The sequence below is a fragment of the Vombatus ursinus genome, unplaced genomic scaffold (assembly GCF_900497805.2).
Source record: "Vombatus ursinus unplaced genomic scaffold, bare-nosed wombat genome assembly UNPS02015255.1, whole genome shotgun sequence".
Taxonomy (NCBI): Eukaryota; Metazoa; Chordata; class Mammalia; order Diprotodontia; family Vombatidae; genus Vombatus; species Vombatus ursinus.
This window is the reverse complement of record NW_020955033.1, coordinates 23,211,201-23,228,350: the sequence shown is the minus strand read 5'-3', so window position 1 is coordinate 23,228,350 and position 17,150 is coordinate 23,211,201. Positions and strand designations below refer to the sequence as shown.

At 38.5% G+C, this 17,150-nt stretch overlaps 1 protein-coding gene across 1 annotated transcript in view; it reads left to right on the top strand.

The window, feature by feature from the left end:
• Positions 1–17,150, top strand: part of LOC114031802 (laminin subunit alpha-3-like) — a 325,671-nt gene that overhangs the window by 111,002 nt on the left and 197,519 nt on the right. Inside the window, exons 10-13 of the mRNA XM_027846940.1 lie at positions 523–654; positions 3,592–3,657; positions 9,309–9,446; positions 11,695–11,829. Of these exons, the coding sequence (XP_027702741.1) occupies positions 523–654; positions 3,592–3,657; positions 9,309–9,446; positions 11,695–11,829 (471 nt within the window). The remainder of the gene's footprint in view (positions 1–522; positions 655–3,591; positions 3,658–9,308; positions 9,447–11,694; positions 11,830–17,150) is intronic.

The following is a 17,150-nucleotide window of genomic DNA, read 5'->3' as shown; positions in this document are numbered from 1 at the left end:
TAAACAATAAACTAGTAAAATTTAGTAAATGTGAATTTAAACAATATCTTTGTAAAATTTAGTAAATGTGAATCATGTCTGAAATGGAAAAAGCTAGATTGCTTTCCTTTGTAAAGTAAGAATGATAAGTTTTGGACTGGACCTTCAATTTCCCAGATGTAGGGAATTCTCAGTGAACAAATTCCCTCAACCAATGCAAATCTGCTGTGCGATCTAGCTTTGGAAAGTTGTTCTTTGGGGATATTGAGAGGTTAAACAACTAGGGTTATGCGGCTACAATGTGCTAGAAGAAGAGCTGGAACCTAAGTCTTCCAGACCCTCAGATCAACTCTCTATTACCTCATGCTGCCTCTGAACGATTAAAATAATTATAATGATATTAATAACCAAAACAATAATAATGATAAGATGATGATACTGTATTAGATATTGCCTGAGAAATATTGGTACTTAGTGTACTTGCTTTGCCAAAGGGCAACAAATTAATTGTTGTTATTATTTTTAACTTCAATCTCTGTCCAGCCTGTAGCTGTAACCCTGAGTATACAGATGGCTGTGAACAGGGCACAGGTCGCTGCTTTTGCAAGTTGAATTTCCATGGTGAAAACTGTGAGCACTGTGCGGAAGGATTCTACAACTTCCCTTTTTGCCAGCGTAAGTTTGGATTGTTGCTGAGAGAAGTTATCCTTTTAAAGAAAAGTTGCAAAGAGGCAAAGTCAGGCTTTATGCAAGGAAAAACTTCCTAACAATTAAAACTACAAAAAAAAAAAAAAAGACTGCCTCAGGAGGTGGTGGGCTCACCCTCACTGAAGATCTTCAGGATGACTAATTGTTGAGTATGTAATAAGAAGGATTCTTGTTAAAGTCGAGGTTGAATCAGATGCCATTAAGGTTCCTTCCTGCCTTGAGCTTCAGTGACTCAGATTCTGCAGTTGTACAGAATGTGATGAATCAGGGAAAGGGTCAGGAGAGTTGTATGTCTCTGAAAGAATATTTCAGACACTTTAGAACATTAACATTTGATATTCATGGCTTGTTTGTCCTTCATTCTTGAAGAGGACCATGACCTCAGGGAGGTGATGCCATGACTTGCAAGTGAATTAGATTTAAGTGAGAGAGGTGTGCAAAGTCACCAGCCTCATTTTCTCCTCCAGAGCCATCTGAGTCCAGTGGTTGGATACAGATCAGAATGATTGGAGATGGCCCAGAATGCAGTAGAAGACCTTGACCTTTTTAAGCTAAGGTCCTTAACAGGTCTCAGTCTGTCTGAGGCAATACCCATTCAGTGATTAAGGCTAGGTAAGAAATGAGGCAGAGAACAGCCTCTTTTACCTAGTGAAAAAAATCATAGTTTACACTGTATACTAAGGTAACTGAATATTAATCATATGCACTGGATATAGTTCTACTTGCTGAGGTTAGGGAGAATACTTTGAGATTTTGTTATGAATATATAAGAAGATAGATAAAGTACCTAAGTTTCCCTGGAGAAATTTCTTTAAAATGAATATATTTGCATAGCCAGATGACCATAAGGAGGTATCACAGGTGGATTTTTAAATAATTAAAATTTTTTCTTATTGTTTTGCCCTTTGTATCCCCAATGCTAAGCACAGTGTCTGGTCCATAGTAAGTATTTTATAAATGGCTTGTTGACTTTCTACATCCTCCCTCCTCCTCCACTGATCCTTGTAAAAAGGAAGAAAGAAAGAAAATTGCACATAGATTTTTAGAAAAATTTTAAACTTTTATTCATATCCTTTGTTTTTACTTCTTTCCTTAACTTCCCTTATCCAATGGAGGATATTCTTTCCTTATAAGAGAATAAAAAAGAAAAACAGTTACAGATAGATTTTTTAACAAGTTGTATTACAGTATTACCAGAGCATTGGGAACACGCACTAGGGTTTGGCTTTAATTTTTATTAAAAATCTTATTTACTTGATTTTTTACCTCAGGCCTTAGGCTTGTGCCACTTTGCAGAACTAATTAGATTGTCCTTAATGAGCTTCATTATTTAGTTTAAGAAATGTATCCATGTTTTTGTTATTTTAAAGTTGCATGTTTTGGTTAAAAATAAATGGTAAGATCCAAGTGTAATGAGTGACTATTAAATGATTTTGATAATATTTGCTATAGCCTAGATAATCATACATGAACATGCTATAATTAACACTCAAAATAGGTTTCTGCCCTGCGTTATTAGCCCAATGACCAGTACGTTCAATGTTCAGTGCAGTATATAAGGGATCCTGGAAGTAGTTACGTGCCATATAAAAAGTGTAAGTACTTGTGAGAGAGGATTTCCTGCTGATTCACTATTGTCTCCAAATGGGGCAGCGCCTCCAAATGCCCTCCAGGTCTTGAGTAAGGCTGTTTCATTTAGATCTGATTGCATGAAACAATCCTTTGGGAAAGGGTTACCATTACCAACTGTGGGAGTATGAGGGCAGAGGGAAGGGAATATTATAGCAAGAAAAAACATAAGAATTCATATTCCATTCCTCAACCTCCCAAGGAATAAATCGGACATCAAATATAAGTCAAAAGTTTGCTGAGAGCTCCACACGCTCTTCATGGAAAGTGCCCACAACTAAAGAAAAGTCAGAGGTGATCGTACTGAGTCCAATATTCCAGTATTGCAACATTGTCCTTGGTGCACTCTGTTACTTTTAATCATTTAGTCCTATTTAGATGGATGCGTTACATTTTATAAGTGGCAGACTTACTTGAATCTGTACAAAACAAGCATGTCTTTGTCTACTTTTGGAAGGAAAGAAAGAAAAAAATCTATACTAAATGCATGGGAATTAGTTAATGACAAAGTGCCAAGGATCTGAGAAATTACCCCAAGAGATAAAATAGTAGTTTATAGCATGCTGGAGCTCAGCCTTGATTTGTATTCAGAGATCTCTGGCTGACTTTTTCAAGACAGGAGATATATTTAATATCCCTTTCCTTCAGTTTCCTCCTCTTAAAAATGAGTTTAATTAAAAAAAATTCCCCTGGATTTACTGCTGTGATATTGTGAGTATGAATTTGAAATCTGTTCCAAATACTAAAATTAATTGTGTGGTGGGGGGTGGGGAGGGTGGGTGGAGTGTGAGCATCTAGTGTGATGGGGAGAAGGTGCATGAATAAATTGGTGTCTTAAAGCAAGACACAAACATCTTATCACCTCAGATTTTATTTCTTTAGAATTTGTGATAATTTGATAAAGGTTGGGTTCAAGTTACATACAGTTAAAAATAAGTCCAAGGAGAATGTTTACCTGCTTAAGGAAATTATTTTAAAGTCTGCTCTCAGTGTTCATTCACGGAGGACAAAATTTAACATGATTGTAGAGGGAAACACCACTGACGTTCCTTCTTCTTATCGTCAATGCAGGATTTCTATGAGGTAATATTTGGCTAGTCTGATTTTAGTTACTGGATGCAGATGAATAATATTGTATTTCCTTTAAAATGTTCTACTTTTCAGAGTTTTCAGTCATTTAGAGAGGGCTTGCCCCCAGTTTGTCCAAATTAAGAAGTTTTTTCTAAAATCTCTAATTTCATCTTTCCTTCTATTTTTAATAAATCATTTTTAAAGGCATTCCTTTTTATCCTGTTTCTACTCCAAGACCAGAAGCTTCTACAGATGTTGGAGAAATGAAAGGCAAGTAATTCTCCTTTTTGTCTTACCTTTCCTGAAAGTATTAAGCTTAATATGTAATTTATTCAACAAATATTTATTAAGTACCTACTGTGTGCAGAGCACACTATTGGAATAACAACAGAAGGGGAATTTAATTAGACATGAAGTAGAGGGGGTGGGGAAGAGTTTAGAAGCTTGTGATAGAGCTGATAAAACAAGAACTTAAGAAAAGAGCTTTCCTTTCAAAAAGAACATTGAGTCATGACATTTGTTGAGAAACATGAATGCAAAAATATGTATTTCAATATTTCAGTAATCGGCAGTTTCATTGATGTTGGAAGATATTCCTTTCACTGACATAGACTGCAGACCCTCTACAGCTTAGTGGGATGGTCTTCAGGAATTCCTTAGGCCATTTTGGTGATAATTACCCCTGAAATGATCTCGGCTGTTCCTTAGACAACAGACATCCAGTCTCTTCTAAGTGTAGTTTCCAATGCTTTTGCAGCTTGATAGGACCCAACAGGGGTCATGCTTCAACGGTACGGTCTTCAAAAACCCAGTCACCTGTATGACAGGATGAGAAATTGGAAGGCAAAAATATGCATCATAAATCTGGACTTCTTTTAGTCTATTATAATCTCTCTATGGGTCTTAACTTATGGCAATGAACATAGGGTTCCCATGGGTTAAACAGAATTTGACAAAGAGGACTAGGGAGGGGTTTGGAGATCATGCCATGTAAAGACAGATTGTATTTTGTTATGGTATAAAGCTTGTATTTTGTTAGGTATTACTTTAAGTGAGGTGAACACTGCTCATCTACCATACTGTCATTGATTGGTGGAACTAAGAGTGTTAAGCCAGAGAAGAGAAGACTTAAGAGACACATGATGGCCCTCTTCAAGCATTTGAAAGTTAGCTAAGTGGAAGAGATATTAGATTTGTTCTCCTTACTGGGGATTCTGATCTTTTTTTTTTTTGAGTCAAAAGATTGTGATCTTTTGGCAGTCTGTTGAAACCTGAGGACCCGTTCTCAGAATAATGTTTTTAAATGCATAAAAGTTGTAAGATTACAAAGGAAGTTAATCATATTGAAAGTTATCTATTTGCCTCTCTCTCTCTCTCTCTCTCTCTCTCTCTCTCTCTCTCTCTTTAAAGTCCACAGACTCTTGGTTAAGAACCCCTGTCTTAGCTCTAAAAGGTAGAATTGAAATATTGGGTAGAAGTATAGAGAGGGAGATTCTCATTTCATATAAGGAAATGTGTCTCAACAATTGAACTGTCTAAAAATAGAATTTGCTACTTTGGGAGGGAATGATTGCCTATCATTGGAAGTCTTCAAGTAGAAGCTGCTGTAGGGAATGTTCCCATTTAGCCATGAGTCAGACCAGATTCCTTCTCAGTTCCCTTCTAAGCCTTAATTTTCTGTGATTCTATTTTTTTCTCCAAGGAGAGAAGGTAGAAAGAGTGAGTTTTGTAAAGGGAAGAATATTTCAGTAAGGGACATTTTAGGGGAAACATGAACATGAAGGCAAAGAAAAAAATGTCCTATCAAATTCAGGGTGTATGATCACCTTAATTTTGACATAGATTAAGAGTGTTAGGAGACTAGATGTTATTGACTCAGGAAATTTAGATAAGATTTGGGCTTGGCAGGGAAGCTAGGTGGCGCAGTTGTTAGAGCTCTGGCCATGGAGTCAAGAGGACCTGAGTTCAAATCCAGCCTCACATGCATAACACTTACTAGCAGTGTGACTCTGGGCAAGTCACTTAACCCCTATTGCCTCACCAAAAAAAAAAAAAAAAAGAGATTTGAGCTTGGAATCAGGGTCCATGAAATGACAGAGGTTCAAGAATACCTCAGCATCCCCAAGGCTATATTGACATACTTAAGCGTGTGGCTTTCTAGTTTCACCTTTTAAAAATTTGTTGTGTTACTGATTAATTCTTTGGTACTTTGGGAGAATAGTTATGTGGAAAAAAATGTGACCATGTGAAAAAATGAATATTTTTTCTATAATTTTTTGAACAGTGGAATGACATGGTCAGACTCAGACTTTAGGAGTGGCACTCTGGCAGCTCTATGGAAACAAATTGAGTTATTTTTCCTCCTTCCATCCACTCCCAAGACAAGTCCTCCAGGTCTTGGTGAATGTAATTGGATGTATTAGAAGTGGGCCTTTGCTTTTATGGAAAGCTTAGGGTCACTAAAGGAGCATCCAAAGGCAATCTAGCCCGTTCTCCTCCTCCTGTTTAATTCTGGAGTTATCTTGTTGTCCATTGTACTGTCTGATTGTACTGTCTGATACATACTGATGGATATTCCCTATCTAGTGGGACCTAAAGACCTGTCGGTAAAAAGCTTGTATTTTGTTATGGTCTAACTTTAAGTGAAGTGAACACTGCTCATCTACCCTACTGTCAGTTTCTTCACAATGGCATTTTTTCCTTAGTCATGAGACTAGTGTTGTTCATCATTCCCCCACTCCCAACTGTAGCATTTGCCGCTTTACCTGAACAACAGGTGTGCCCTACAAGGATCCCCTGGGGGCAAACAGCGTGCAAGAGAGAGTAGTTTTCTGCCTCTTAGCCCCTCTTGTTTCTGCAAACACAAATGTACTCTGCAAGTATTAAAGAGCCCTGACTCAGTCTCCTGAAGAGAAGGAGGGAGCCCTGAATATAATTTGCCTTTCCCCTTCTTAAACTCTGAAACCACAGCATTGGCACAAACATCAGACATCTCATGCAGCTTATAAGTGGATAATAAAATTAGTAACAGCATCTGTACACTCCTGAGTAATCTTTGAGTGGATACCACGTAAGAATTATGCTCTGTTGATTTCAGTACTTCAAGGAATCCACGATCTTATTGATGTGGGTACTCTCTCTATCCATGCAGATGGCAACCCATCTAGGCCTCTCTTTTCTGACGCCATTCTGGTCTATGTCCTTTCATAAATTTCCCATGGAGATTCTGCCCAATATAGAGATATTTCATGGCATTACGCTCCATTAATTATTACAAATGTGGCCTTGGGTCACTTATCATTCCCCCATGACTCATCCTAGCTAAGCATGAAGCTAAACACACATATATATATGTATATATATGTATACACACACACACACACACACACATATATACACATAAGCCTTTTGTTTCTATAAGCATGTTGATCTCCATATATAGATAGGTCTGGTTGTGTGGTACCTGTGTGACCTCAGGCAAATTGCTTAATGTCTCCAGACCTCAGTTTCCTCATCTGTAAAATGAAGGAGTTGAACAAATGACCAACCAAAGAGACCAAGGTCTTTTTCATGCTGTCCTGGTTGGTGTAAATTTGCCATGTCCAGCTAGGCTCAGCTCCCCAGGATGGGTTTCTCTATGATCTTCCCACTATGCAACCTGTCTGCCACATTTCGCCAATCAGACCTTTAGTTCCTGACTTGGGACCACATCGACCTAACTGTTGAGAACCCATTATATCCGCACTGCCCCAGACGCTGGGCTGTGCTTTATCATTACCTTAATGGCATGCTACCATGGACAAAAAACTGCCCCTCCCTGTGGTATCAGAAATTACTATTCTGTGCTCTGGGCACAGAAATTACTTAATACTACCATTGCTTTGGGAAAGGACTTACCAATCAGAGGCTCTATAGATCAACTCACTGCCCTGTGACTCTGAAGGCAAAAACACGCTTTCCTGTCCACCATTCCCCTACATAAGTATTCTGTACCTTTTAGAATATATGTTCCTTGAGGGCAGGGATGGGCTTTCTTTTTGTATTTTTATCCCCATTGCTTAACACAGTGCCTGGCACGTGGTAAAAGAGCTTAATAGATACTTTTCATTCACTGATTTCACTCATTTTAACTCTGGATCTGGCAGCTTGATGACGCAGTGGATAGAGTGCTGTGCCTAAAGTCAGTATGGCATCTTCTTGAGTTCAATTCTGGCTTCAGACACTTACTAGCTGTGTGACCCTGGGCAAGTCACTTAACCCTGTTTGCCTCAGTTTCCTCATCTGTAAAATGAGCTGGAGAAGGAAATGGCAAATCCCTCCAGTATCTTTGCCAAGAAAACCCCAAATGGGGTCACAAAGAGTCAGACACAACTGAACAAAATTCTAGATCTATGATCTTATATTCTTTTTGCTTCATCTAACACACTTCCCAGCTTCCTGCTTCTCCTTCTCTCTGGCGCATCCTTTAGCAGAATTCCAAAACTGCAGAGGGAGGTTCCTCAAGGGGAGTTCCTTAGGCAGCCAGGATAGATGGAGCGCTGTGCTTGGAGTCTGGTAGACCTAAATTCTAATCTGGATTCAGATATGTACTAGCTCTGGGACCCACGGGAAGTCACTTAACCTCTGTCTATCTCAATTTCCTCAATTGTAAAAGTGGGATAATGGTAACATCTACCTCAGGATTGTTAAGAAGATTAAATGAGGTAATATTTGCAAAGCACTTAGCACAGTTCCTACCTGACACACAATAGGTACTTAATAAATGCTTATTCCTCTCCTCCATCCTCTTCCCCCTAGATGTGCTTTCAAGAGATTTTGTCTGTCCCTCACTAATAGATACGGACCCCCAGCATACTCCAACATTGTTTTTCTTTTTCCCACCTCCTGGCAAAAGGGCTAAGGAACAATGAAATGATCAAAAGTTAGTAACAAGCTGAGAAACTGAGAAAAATCTAGATAGACCATCAACTCTATTACCAGCCCCTGAGCAATATAGAGCAATATAGAATTGGCTATGTCAGTCAACAAACACTGATTAAGACCTTACATTTCTTGTTACTGTTTTGGAGGCATAATCTTGGCTTCATTTGAATATGTGCAGATCTCTCTGTTCTGGTAAAGGAGCTCTCAACTGCAGTATCCATGGTCTGTAAACAGAAGGTGGGATGTATAGAATGTAATATTTACTGAAAAGAATGGTATTGGTATTGGTATTCTTGAATACTTTAGAACCGTTTCTTTTTTTAATGGTAATTTTTATTTTTTTTTTGTTTTCAACATTTACTTACACAAGATTTTGAGTTCCAAATTTTCACCCCATCTCGCCCCTCCCCCCACCCCAAGATGGCGTGCATTCTGAATACTCCTTCCCCTCTTCTGCCTTCCCTTCTATCTCTCCCCCCCTTCTCTTATCCCCTTCCCCTTCAATTTTCCCGTAGTGCAGGATGTATTTCTGTACCACATTTCCTGTATTTCTTATTTCCCAGTTGCATGTGAAAACATTTTTTTTAAATATGTGTTTTTAAAACTTTGGGTTCCAAATTTTCTCCCTTCCTCTCTCCCCACCCACCCTCATTGATAAGGCAAGCAACCAAATATAGGTTATATATGTGCAGTTATGCAAAACACTTCCATAGTAGACATGCTGTGGAACTGTTTCATTTTTTTTAAAAGGTGTGTGTGTGTGTGTGTGTGTGTGTGTGTGTGTGTGTGTGTTTGCTTTTAATATATCATAAATTTTTCTTCTGGTTATAGGTGGTTGTCCACCAGGATTCTTTGGACCTCAGTGCCTAGGTGAATTTCTCCTTACTTTGGATCTTAAGGCCTAGGTTTTAAATGCATAGATAAAATGATGCACATTGAGAATGAACGTGCTCTTACTCCCTTTTTTATTTTTATTTTTTAACTCTGCTGCTTTTCAGCTTGTCAGTGCTATGGCATAGGAGCATCACCTGGTGACTGTGACAGGGAGACTGGACAGTGCTTCTGTCAACCTGGATTTCGTGGTTTCTCTTGTGAGGAGTGCGCCATTGGATATTTCCACTATCCCTTCTGTCAGAGTAAGCCTTTGTATTCAGGTTGGCCTGGGAAAAGAAGGTGTACGTGGGCTAGTGATTTATCATGATTTTTTTAAAATGATTATTGTGGGAGTGAAAATTATTTACTCTTCCTAATGTAGTCAAATCTCAATAACCTAGTTGGTGCTGGGAATTAAGAAGGGGTCTGATTAGTTGAGTTTTCTACCTCCTTTTAGTTTCAACCTTTGTGGAAAATCTTTTCAAGATGAAGCAGTCTATTTTCTTGATTTAGTAAGTGGAGTGCAGTAAGTATAAGCGAATCTTTCTTTGACAACTGACTGGGGTCTTAGCGTGCCTTCGGGTAATCCAACTGAGTGACAATGGTCATTGTACAGTACTGTGGAAGTAGGAAGTGTAGGAGGTTGAGTTGAATATGTGCAGATTCCACTTATATCCTGTGAATTGTTGGATTGGGTTTATGTGTGTGTGTATATTTAAGGATAAATCCCTGGGGAGCACAAGCAAAATACAGTCCTAATAATAACATCATGAAAAATGAGTGAGCCAAAGAGCCCATTGTGGAAACAATTAATAACTTTGTGAAGCACTGCACCTCTCAGCTCCAGGCATTCTCTCTGGCTGTCCCTCGTGCCTGGAATGCTCTCCTTCTCTCCTCCCCTCGGACTACTGATCTCTCGTTTCCTTTAAGTCCCAGCTAAAATCCCACTTTCACAGGAAGCCTCCCCTAACGCTTCTTAATTCCAGTGTGCTCCCTCTGTTAATTATCTGTATATAGCTTATTTGTCTATATTTGCTTGCATGCTGTCTCCCCCATTAGTCAGTAAGCTCCTTGAGGGCAAGACAGTCTTTTGCCTCTTTTGTATACTTAGCACAGTGCCTGGCATATAGTAGGTGCATAATTCATGCTTATTAATTACCTGATTGACTAAAAGAAAATTATAATGATGCAGCCCTCAGAGGAAAAGTAATATCTCTGAGAAGTATATTAACAAAATAGAAAAAGAGAAGATTCATGAACTGAGTATGCAATTAGAACATTAAAAATCAACAAATAAGTCAACCAACATAAGCAGGAAAAATTACATCTTGGAAATTAGAGGAGAAAGCAATAACAAGAAAAACAAAAAAAATATATAGAGTTGACAAAACTAAAAGCTGGTTCTTTGAAAAGAATGACAAAATTTAGAAATCTTTTAAGTAGCCTGATCAAAAAGAACAGGGAGAAAAATAATATTGCTAAATTTTTTTAAATAAACAAAAATAAATCCCTGGTGTTAATCTTCTAATCATTTACCTCTTTCTCCTAAAAATGAAGGCCAGAAAAATTTTAGTCCCTTAGGCATCATAATTAACTATGATTAATTAGGTTCTGGTTAATTGAAGTTTTATTTTAAACTTTAATAACTTAAAACTTCATTTTGATTTTTTTGAATACCTTGTAGAAAAAGCCTCATATCTTTTCCCCATTTTTTTATGATTTGATATTTTATTTCCCCCAATTACATGCAAAAACAATCTTTAACATTTTTTTAAAATTTTGAGTTCCAAATTCTCTACCTCTTTTGTCTCCCCTCTCCCCCATTGAGAAGGCAAGTGATTTGATATAGGTTATACATGTACAGTCATGCAAAACTATTTTTATGTTAGGTATGTTGTGAAAGAAAACAGACCAAAAAAAAAAAAACCCAAGAAATATAAAGAAAGCAAAGAAAAAGTATGCTTCAATCTGCATTCACATTCCATCAGTTCTTTCTCTGGAAATGGATAGCATTTTTCATTACAAGTCAGAAGTCTTGTATCTTAAAAAAAAAATCATAGAAAGCAGTTTTGAGAAGTTTTTAATAGCATATGCATAAGTAGTCCTATCAAAACCATGATTATTGTCCAGTAGCCATCACTGTCCATTCCTGCTCATGGATTTCCTTTCCTTACAAATATATTCTACCTAATTAGGAATATTACATTGTGTTAAGAACTGTCAGACAATTTTAGAATTTTATCCACTCTGGTCATTGTTTTACATTGTCATTGGTAATATATTAAAACCAAACCCTGTGTAAAATCACAAAATCCAAGTATAACTTCTTTTGGACATTGTCCCTATAGAACTAATTACCCACCTATAATGTTGTTTCACTTATCATCATGGTTTTCTTAAATCATTTAACATTAGCCAGAGTCTGCCTGTACCACTAAAACTTTGGGAGATAAAGAAGCCAATAAGAAAAAAAACGGGGGTTTCCTCTGAAATGTTCTCCTTTTTCCATAGGATGTGAATGTAATTCAGTTGGCGTTGTCTCTGAAATATGTGATTTCCAGGGGAAGTGTCTTTGTCGCTTTGGAGTTGATGGCCCTAAGTGTGACCGCTGTAGTTCAGGTTTCTACTCTTTTCCTGCTTGTCAGGGTAAGTGTCCAAACCTTTTTGATGGTTCATTATATGTCTATTGAAACAAGCTTCACTTATTATAGAAATATAAAAGTTTTTTTACTGAGTTGGGTTAATCTGGGATTTAGTTGAATATTTTAGATTCGTAATATTCCTAAGTGATCAGCATCTGGAAACTCCTGGTTCAGGCAGCTGCTGACTTAAGTACCCTTGACTTACCTCTACGGGGTTGTTCCAGCTAGGCTGCCTTCCCTCCCTCACAGACTCATAGTGTTTAGAGCAGAAAGGGACTTCAGAAATCAAGATTTTATCCAAATGGAAATGAAAGTCTCTAGAAGTTAAGTGAATTTCCCAAATTCATACCTCCAGTTATTGATAGCAAGAGGACAAGAACTCAGATATCCTGGGACCCATTTTTTCCTTCCTTCTCAATAATCCCTTACTGTCTACATTCTCCTCCCCAATAAGTCCTGAGCCGCCTTTTCTCATCCTGCCCCAGTGCCTGACAACTGTGGTGTATGGATTTTATAGTAAATGGATGGGTCATACCATTTTGTACATATGTCCAGAACACTGCCTTTCTATGGTAATTATAGCCGCCCAAGTGGGAAACAGCCCAGTTTCCTGGTCATAGGATTTAGCATGTTACAGCAATTAATTTTTTAAAAAAAATTTCTTCCATTTTTATTGATACCTTTTTTTTACATGACGTTCATTTTTGGATATATCATCTCTCTTCTTCTCCTAAAAGCTATCCCTTGAAAAAAAAATTTGAAAAAGAAAGGGGGAAAAGGTAGTTCAGCAGATTTAACCAGCATATTGACCCAGCTGGCCCATATATTTAGTAGTCCACACCCATAGTGTCCTACCTCTGCAATGAAAGAAAGAAGGCACATTTTCTCCATGCTTCTTCTGGGCCAAGTTTTGTCAATATAATTGCAGCAGTTCATTTTATTTTATTGTTATTTCTGTGGAGTTTATTGAACTCATTATACATATCATTTGCCTGATTTTGCTTACTTCAGTTTTCTTAGGCTTTTTTGAATTCCATATACTCATCATTTCTCATGGCTCAGCATGTCCCTTTACATTCATATACCATAATTTGTTTATCCATCTCCCGATTGTTGTATTTACTGTGTCCAATTCTTTGTTTACAGGAAAAAAAGGGTGATAACATTTGTAAAAAAGGGATAATACTTGTAAAGTGCTTGGCACAGTGCCTGGCATATAGTAGGTACTTAACAAATGCTTGTTCTTTGCTCCCTCTATACTTTTTTAGGTAATGATAAATCACTAATTATGTTTCTGTGTGTCTTGATTTTTCTTTATATCATTAGCTGAACAATATAATACTAATTTTTGACTATAGTCCTTCAGAAATTTTAGCTCCTGCATGCACAGAAGCCTTTTTAATCATTTCCATGGAAGCTAAGCCTTTTGGTTCTTAGAAAATCACTGTCTGTAAATATATTCTGTGCCAAAACTTAGAAATTGATTTTCATTCCGAATAGCTAAAATAAAATATTTTTAGTATGGAGTTCCTCCTTTTTAAAAAGAATATCACTTGAGATGAATGAATATTTATAGCTTAAAGTTTGTGAAATTCTTTCCTTGAAACTGTATGGAGAAGGGGAGGGGGCAGAATAAGCATAATCACGCCTCTAATGAGTCAGAACTTAATGCTGTGGCTGCTTTTTTTTTTTTTTCATAAGTTGAAGTCAGGATTCTTTAGTCTGAATTTGTTTTCTTGGTTCTCTTTTTGTTACATCTGGTTTCCTACTTTGCGTTCCTCTCCTCCTGCATCTCAGCCAAAGCTGCCCGACTCCACCCTGCTGGGCTCACACAGGCACAAAGATGGCACACATACAGCCTGATATCTTGACAGCTGCGCAGAGGGAAGAAGAGAGAGCCAATAAATGACCGGCCCCTCTTCTGCTGCTTGTCTAGCATCGACTTCTCTGGATTTTGTAGTAGTTTAAGGTGGGGAGGAATAAGGGCACCTCTTGGGGGTTTTCTGTGGCTTTCCTGCCCTTTCCACTCCTGAGTTCTCCTCCCTCCGTCTTCTTCTCTTTGACAATCCACTTACCTACCCAAAGGGGAAGACAGGCAGGAGACAAGGCATAGTCAAGTTCCAGCCTAGGGTAAGGCCAGAAGTGATAGGTGGATATGAAATGAGCTGAATTACCAGACCCCAAAGCTGTCATGAATGATTCAGTGTCAACTTGGAAGGAGGTTTTTCAGCGGAGGATCCCAGGATCTGCGCTTGGCCCTTCAATGTCCTTTTTATCAATGCCTTGGATGAAGATATAGGTGGCACAAATGCTCAACAGATTTGCTGATGACACAAATATAGGAGAGATAGCTAACCACAGGAAAGTAAGGGGCATTTTCAAAAAGATCTGGGCAGATTAGAACATCTGGACCAAACTGAACACATAAGATGAAATTTAAGAGGGATGAACGTAAAGTTGGGTTTTTAAAAAAAATTAACTTCATAAATACAAGAGAAGAGAGGCGTGGTTAAACAACCATTTATCTAAAAAAGAACTGCGTAGTTTAGCAGAGTGTAAGCTCAATATGAGTTGACAGTGTGACGTGAACGCCAAAAAAACTAATGTGATCTGACACTCCATTGAGACATCAGGACATTCCAGGAATGCCATGCTTTAATTAGAGCACCCCTGGAGGATGGTGCTCAGCTCTAGGTGCCATCTTTTAGGAGGGACATTGATAAACTGGAGTAGGCCCAGAGGAGGTGCAGATCCTTGAGGTGACACCATATGAGGGTGGTTGAAGGAACTGGTCACGTTTAAGCTTAGCACAAAGAAGACTAAGGGGCAGGTGGAGGGAGGGTCTGATAGCTCTTGCAAGGTATTTAAGGGGCAGCTAGGTGGTACAGTAGATAGAACACCAGACCTAGAGTCAAGAAAATCTGAGTTCAAATCCAACCTCAAACGCTTACTAGCTGTGTGATCCTGGGTAAGTCACTTAACCCTGTTTGCCTCAGTTTCATCATGTGTAAAATTAACTGGAGAAGGAGATGGCAAACCACAGCGGAATCTTTGCCAAGAAAACCCCAAATAGGGTCATAAAAAGTTGAACATGACTGAAATGACTGAACAATAACCCCATGCTTCAGATGCTGCTTTAATGCATATTCATTGATGGGTCAAAAATGTCTGGTTTTAATGCTACTTTACTAAGATGTATAAGAGAAGTTGATTTTTAGCCTCAGTCCTCAAACATAATTTAAGTTTCATATACCTTGGACCCCCCCCTCCCCCCTCCTTCCTTCACTGAAATTTCTTAAAGGGTGTGGTGACATACCCTGCAGTTTGTGCCTTCAGGTTTTAAACATTTAGTTCTGGAAGCAATTGAAATAACCAAAAAGTGATGCTTGTTTTTCCTTTCTTATTCAGCCTGTAACTCCTCCACCCCACCCCCACCCCCACCCCCTTCCCCTAACTGCACCTTTGTAATTATCTTTATCTGTCTGGCCTTTGTGATCTTTTCTGAGGAGGGGGGTGGAGAGAGAATGATTCAATCCACAGAAGTTTTCAATCAGATCCAACGTGCACTGAGCTGCTGTATCAGAGGGTCCACGAATTTTTCTCTCCGGGGCAGAGTTCTTATTGCCTTGCTCTTCAGTATTTGTAAAATCCTCCTAATTTTTCCTGCCAACACAGAACCCTAGTTTTATGTTTTATATTAAATCCCTTTAATGCACTCCAGACCTTTCTGAAAGCACAATAGCTTGCTTTTAAAGATCATTTGGGGGTGACTCAGTAAAGTTTAGATTTTTGTTCTTAAAGGTAGAGGATAAAGAATCTTTTCAAAAGTGATCAAAAAAGTACTTGCAGGTGAAAAACTACATTTGTCCTTGACATTATTGTTCCAGCATTTCCGAAGATGCATGTGTATATAACTGGAGGGCAATGAATCTTGTCAGTGGTGTTACTAAAAACTGGCTGTAACGTGGAGTCCTTTACAATTAAATTTCTGTTTCCAACTAGCCTGGTTTCTCAATTTTACCCAGGGGCTGCATCCTGGCATGAAGTTAATGGGGTGGTCCTCAAGAACAGGACACAATAATTTGGGTCAGATGCATAGATTCATGTACTTTGCATGTCCCTACTTGGATAAGCTATCTATTTTGAGGCAATTTTGAAGTTTTTTTCTAATTAAATTTATCAAAATTTATTAAGCACCTAATATTCAGCAGACATTTTGTGATTGGTGCTGAGGATAAAAGACAAAAATGACAAGTATCTCTCCTCAGAATGCTTATATTCTATTGGCAGAGGGGAGCAACATTTTTTACACAAAAAAGTAAATGAAGGGGCAGCTAGGTGGTGCAGTGGGTAGAGCACTAGCCCTGGATTCAGGAGGACCTGAGTTCAGATTTGTCCTCAGACATATAACACTTACTAGCTGTGTGACCCTGGGCAAGTCACTTAACCCCATTGCCTAGCCAAAAAAAAAAACAAAACCAAAAACAAACAAACAAAAAAACCAAGTAAGTGAAAAATATGTGCAAAGCAAATGTAAAGTGATTTGGGAGGGCAGGAAACACTTTATAATTGGAGCAGTTGGGAAAGGCTTCATGTAGGAGGTTGCACTCATGCTAGGCTTTGAATCCCTCTCTCACTGAAATGCTATTCTCTTGCATGTCACGGCATCACCTCCCTGATGTCATGGTTCTCTTCAAGAATGAAGAACAAACAGCAAGTCTTGACTAGAGGCAGATATTCCAAGAGGAGGGAATGAAGAAGTACAGCATTCCAGGCATGAAAGACGGCCTATACAAAGGCACTGAGGCAGGAGAGAGGGCACTGCCTAAGACAGTTTGGCTGAAATGGGGGTGGGAGGAAGGGAAGGTAAATGAGTTTCCCAAACTAGGTTGGAATGAGGTCATGAAGAGCTTTAAATGCTAACCAGAGGAATTGGTATTTTATCCTGCAGACAATAGCAAATCACTGAAGCTTCCTTAAGTGGGGGAATGATATGGTCAGACCTATGATTCAGCAATGTCAATTTGGCAGCTACACTAATTGGAGAGGGGAGAGGCTGGAGACAGGATGGTCCAATAGGATGCTGTATTGATAATTGATTCGATATGAGCAGATAAGGAAGAAGGAATCAATCAACAAGCATTTATTTAGTGTTTACAACATTCTGTAAGTGCTGTAATAAGCTCTGGGGATGCAAAGAAAAGACAAAAGGAAGGGTCATGGATAACTGTTGTGAGCCTGGGTGATTGAAAGGATGGTTGTGTACTAGAGGAAACAGGGAAGTTAGGAAGACCAATGGGTATTTTTAAAATTTATTTTTCATTC